The sequence below is a fragment of the Ambystoma mexicanum genome, chromosome 5q (assembly GCF_040938575.1).
Source record: "Ambystoma mexicanum isolate Mex_15411 chromosome 5q, UKY_AmexF1_1, whole genome shotgun sequence".
Lineage (NCBI taxonomy): Eukaryota > Metazoa > Chordata > Amphibia > Caudata > Ambystomatidae > Ambystoma > Ambystoma mexicanum.
This window is the reverse complement of record NC_090933.1, coordinates 1,344,703,455-1,344,708,546: the sequence shown is the minus strand read 5'-3', so window position 1 is coordinate 1,344,708,546 and position 5,092 is coordinate 1,344,703,455. Positions and strand designations below refer to the sequence as shown.

At 49.7% G+C, this 5,092-nt stretch overlaps 2 protein-coding genes across 2 annotated transcripts; both read right to left on the bottom strand.

The window, feature by feature from the left end:
- Positions 1-1,682: 1,682 nt before the first annotated feature.
- LOC138498418 (S-antigen protein-like) lies at positions 1,683-2,153 on the bottom strand. The gene has a single exon (XM_069622176.1). The coding sequence runs from the start codon at positions 2,151-2,153 to the stop codon at positions 1,683-1,685; it is 471 nt and encodes a 156-aa protein (XP_069478277.1).
- Positions 2,154-4,033: 1,880 nt separating this feature from the next.
- LOC138498416 (S-antigen protein-like) lies at positions 4,034-4,753 on the bottom strand. Its single transcript, XM_069622175.1, has one exon. It carries the CDS (start codon positions 4,751-4,753, stop codon positions 4,034-4,036), a length of 720 nt encoding a protein of 239 aa, XP_069478276.1.
- Between the last annotated feature and the right edge of the window lie 339 nt (positions 4,754-5,092).

Here is a 5,092-nt window from a genome sequence, read left to right as displayed (position 1 = left end):
TGCACTTGCTGCTATGAGGGTAGCCTTTCACTTGCTGCTACGAGGGTAGCCCGCACTTGCTGCTACGAGGGTAGCCTTTCACTTACTCCTATGAGGGTAGCCTTTCACTTGCTGCTATGAGGGTCCTGTTCACATGTTGGTGCTTTAAACAAATCTAGACCTTGGCTGTTCTTCTTTTCAAACGGGTGCAAGTAAGACTGACGGGCACGTGTGGGCAGCCGTATGCTGGTGAAGGTCCCATCTTACCCTTGACCTGTGTCTCGTGTCTTTCTTAGAAGGTCACACGTTAGTGCACAACAACCACCACCCACAATGTGTCCCTTTCCAGGAGGCACTAAGACGTGCCTAGTCCAGGCACACAGAGGGTGCGACTACACTGATCTGTGCCAGCCTGCCTACAAGATGGCCACCCAGCTGTTTACTTTCAAAGCACATATTCGCTACCTAACTCCCTCCTCATCTAAAATTGCAAATTAAATTGGGGTTTTATATCGCACTTCATGCCGGAGTCCAGATTCTAAGTGCAGAACTTGGTATCAAACCCATGCTGCTCTGACTTACTTCCAAGGCCAGAGCGTTGCCCCTCAGCTATCCTCTCGATAAAATAAACGTAAGCTCACAGTAGCTCACAGTAGTTGCATTATAATTGGCTTTGACTAGACTGTTATACAAGGCCTACCCTGCCTTCCCTGACCCTCTGTAACTCTCTGGCCTCCCACTTCCTTTCCAAAACCCAGGACATTCGATCCTCACTCTCCTCTACCCTCCACTCTCCTCCACCCCAGCTGTCGTGCCTCCCTTGACTCCCCTCTCCCCTTCCCTACTTCTCTCCTCCTTCTCTCGAATAGCACCGGAAGGGGCCTCTAAGCTAGACCTCTGTAAGGAAGTCTCCTCTGAACAGGTGCTCTCCTGCTCCTCTGGAACTATCAAGGACAGCATTGCCTCCCTTGTGCCTTCCCTGGCTGATCTCTGTAACCACTCCTTTGCCACTGGCTCCTTCTCTCTACTCCTCAAGCACTCCCTTGTACACCCCTCCTTAAAAAGCCCTCTTCTGACTCCTCCTGCCCTGCTAACTACTTCCCTTCCTCTGTGGGTATCTTCTACCCTTCCACTATGGGTATCTTCTACCCTTCCACTATGGGTATCTTCTTCTCTTAGGCTCTGGGTATTTTCTTCCTTTCGGCTGTGGATATCTTCTTTCCCTCCACTGTGGGTATCTTCTTCCCTTCCGCTGTGGGTATCTTCCTCTCTTCCACTGTGGGTATCTTCTTCTCTTCCGCTGTGGGTATCTTCTTCCCTTCCACTGTGAGTATCTTCTTCCCCTCCACTATGGGTAACTTCTTCTCTTAGGCTTCGGGTATTTTCTTCCCTTCGGCTCTGGGTATCTTCTTTCCCTCCACTGTGGGTATCTTCTTCCCTTCCGCTGTGGGTATCTTCCTCTCTTCCGCTGTGGGCATCTTCTTCCCTTCCACTGTGGGTATCTTCTTCTCTTCTGCTGTGGGTATCTTCTTCCCTTCCGCTGTGGGCATCTTCTTCTCTTAGGCTCTGGGTATTTTCTTCCCTTCGGCTGTGGGTATCTTCTTTCCCTCCACTGTGGGTATCTTCTTCTCTTCCGCTGTGTGTTTCTTCTTCTCTTCTGCTGTGGGTATCTTCTTCCCTTCCACTGTGGGCATCTTCATCTCTTAGGCTCTGGGTATTTTCTTCCCTTCGGCTGTGGGTATCTTCTTACCCTCCACTGTGGGTATCTTCTTCCCTTCCGCTGTGGTTATCTTCCTCTCTTCCGCTGTGGGTATCTTCTTCCCTTCCGCTGTGGGTATCTTCTTCCCTTCCGCTGTGGGTATCTTCTTCCCCTCCACTGTGGGTATCTTCTTCTCTTCTGCTGTGGGTATCTTCTTCCCTTCCGCTGCGGGTATCTTCTTCCCTTCCGCTGTGGGTATTTTCTTCCCTTGCGCTGTGGGTTTCTTCTTCACTTCCGCTGTGAGTATCTTCTTCCCTTCTGCTGTGTGTATCTTCTTCTCTTCTGCTGTGGGTATCTTCGTCTCTTCCGCTGTGTGTTTCTTCTTCTCTTCTGCTGTGGGTATTTTCTTCCCTTCTGCTGTGGGTATTTTCTTCCCTTGCGCTGTGTGTATCTTCTTCCCTTCCACTATGGGCATCTTCTTCTCTTAGGCTCTGCGTATTTTCTTCCCTTCGGCTGTGGGTATCTTCTTCCCTTCCGCTGTGTGTATCTTCTTCCCTTCCACTGTGAGTATCTTCTCTCCTTCCTCTGTGGGTATCTTCTACCCTTCCACTATGGGTATCTTCTTCTCTTAGGCTCTGGGTATTTTCTTCCCTTCGGCTGTGGGTATCTTCTTTCCCTCCACTGTGGGTATCTTCTTCCCTTCCGCTGTGGGTATCTTCCTCTCTTCCACTGTGGGTATCTTCTTCCCTTCCACTGTGGGTATCTTCTTCTCTTCCACTGTGGGTATCTTCTTCCCTTCCACTGTGGGTATCTTCTTCCCTTCCGCTGTGGGTATCTTCTTCCCTTCCACTGTGAGTATCTTCTTCCCTTCCTCTGTGGGCATCTTCTTCCCTTCCACTATGGGTATCTTCTTCTCTTAGGCTCTGGGTATTTTCTTCACTTCGGCTGTGGGTATCTTCTTTCCCTCCACTGTGTGTATCTTCTTTCCTTCCACTGTGGGTATCTTCTTCCCTTCCACTGTGTGTATCTTCTTCCCTCCACTGTGGGTATCTTCTTCCCTTCCGCTGTGTGTATCTTCTTCCCTTCCACCTTGAGTATCTTCTTCCCCTCCACTATGGGTATCTTCTTCTCTTAGGCTTCGGGTATTTTCTTCCCTTTGGCTGTGGGTATCTTCTTTCCCTCCACTGTGGGTATCTTCTTCCCTTCCACTGTGAGTATCTTCTTCCCCTCCACTATGGGTATCTTCTTCTCTTAGGCTTGGGGTATTTTCTTCCCTTTGGCTGTGGGTATCTTCTTTCCCTCCACTGTGGGTATCTTCTTCCCTTCCGCTGTGGGTATCTTCTTCCCTTCGACTGTGGGTATCTTCTTCTCTTCTGCTGTCGGTATCTTCTTCCCTTCCGCTGTGGGCATCTTCTTCTCTTAGGCTCTGGGTATTTTCTTCCCTTCGGCTGTGGGTATCTTCCTCTCTTGCACTGTGGGTATCTTCTTCCCTTTTACTGTGGGTATCTTCTTCTCTTCCACTGTGTGTATCTTCTTCCCTTCCGCTGTGGGTATCTTCTTCCCTTCCGCTGTGGGTATTTTCTTCCCTTGCGCTGTGGGTATCTTCTTCACTTCCGCTGTGGGTATCTTCTTCCCTTCTGCTGTGTGTATCTTCTTCTCTTCTGCTGTGGGTATCTTCGTCCCTTCCACTGTGTGTTTCTTCTTCTCTTCTGCTGTGGGTATCTTCTTCCCTTCCACTGTGGGCATCTTCTTCTCTTAGGCTCTGGGTATTTACTTCCCTTCGGCTGTGGGTATCTTCTTTCCCTCCACTGTGGGCATCTTCTTCCCTTCCGCTGTGGGTATCTTCTTCCCTTCCGGTGTGGGTATTTTCTTCCCTTGCGCTGTGGGTATCTTCTTCCCTTCGGCTGTGGGTATCTTCGTCCCTTCCACTGTGTGTATCTTCTTCCCTCCACTGTGTGTATCTTCTTCCCTTCCGCTGTGTGTATCTTCTTCTATTCCACTGTGAGTATCTTCTTCCCCTCCACTATGGGTATCTTCTTCTCTTAGGCTTTGGGTATTTTCTTCCCTTTGGCTGTGGGTATCTTCTTTCCCTCCACTGTGGGTATCTTCTTCCCTTCCACTGTGAGTATCTTCTTCCCCTCCACTATGGGTATCTTCTTCTCTGAGGCTTGGGGTATTTTCTTCCCTTTGGCTGTGGGTATCTTCTTTCCCTCCACTGTGGGTATCTTCTTCCCTTCCGCTGTGGGTATCTTCTTCCCTTCCACTGTGGGTATCTTCTTCTCTTCTGCTGTGGGTATCTTCTTCCCTTCCGCTGTGGGCATCTTCTTCTCTTAGGCTCTGGGTATTTTCTTCCCTTCAGCTGTGGTTATCTTCCTCTCTTGCGCTGTGGGTATCTTCTTCCCTTCTACTGTGGGTATCTTCTTCTTTTCCACTGTGGGTATCTTCTTCCCTTCCGCTGTGGGTAGCTTCTTCCCTTCCGCTGTGGGTATTTTCTTCCCTTGCTCTGTGGGTATCTTCTTCACTTCCGCTGTGGGTATCTTCTTCCCTTCTGCTGTGTGTATCTTCTTCTCTTCTGCTGTGGGTATCTTCGTCCCTTCCACTGTGTGTTTCTTCTTCTCTTCTGCTGTGGGTATCTTCTTCCCTTCCACTGTGGGCATCTTCTTCTCTTAGGCTCTGGGTATTTACTTCCCTTCGGCTGTGGGTATCTTCTTTCCCTCCACTGTGGGCATCTTCTTCCCTTCCGCTGTGGGTATCTTCTTCCCTTCCGGTGTGGGTATTTTCTTCCCTTGCACTGTGGGTATCTTCTTCCCTTCGGCTGTGGGTATCTTCGTCCCTTCCGCTGTGTGTTTCTTCTTCTCTTCTGCTGTGGGTATCTTCTTCCCTTCTGCTGTGGGTATTCTCTTCCCTTGCACTGTGGGTATCTTCTTCTCTTCCTCTGTGGATATCTTCTTCCCTTCCGCTGTGGGTATCTTCTTCCCTTGCACTGTGGGTATCTTCTTCCCTTCCTCTGTGGGTATCTTCTTCCCTTCCGCTGTGGGTATCTTCTTCCCTTCCGCTGTGGGTATCTTCTTGCATCCCTTTGTTCTAGTGTGTGACCTGACAGGATGGTTGTCCCTGATGCTCGCCACTGTCCCACTGTAGAGTTGTGTAACCCTGTGCGCTTGTTGACTTGCACTTTGTCTCTATGAGGTAACTTCTGTAGAGTCTCTGTACCTCCAGGAAATGCAAGAGGTTTCTGCTTAGTGCTACCCATCATCTTATGTGGTGATAAACGTCCCTCTTACTGTCGCGACCAGTAAAGGATGTGGCTCATGGATAACGCGCCTGTTTTTGTGACGCTGCGTAGCAAGACTAGGTTTCCTTCCTGTACGTTGGGCTCTTTCGCGCCTCGTCTTTGGGAGGCTCAGTCTTGCG

What these genes read in the sequence shown, in the direction of transcription:
- LOC138498416 (XM_069622175.1), bottom strand. Translation starts at nt 4,753, where the DNA reads ATGCAAGAAGATACCCACAGCGGAAGGGAAGAAGATACCCACAGCGGA.
- LOC138498418 (XM_069622176.1), bottom strand. Translation starts at nt 2,153, where the DNA reads ATGCCCATAGTGGAAGGGAAGAAGATACACACAGCGCAAGGGAAGAAA.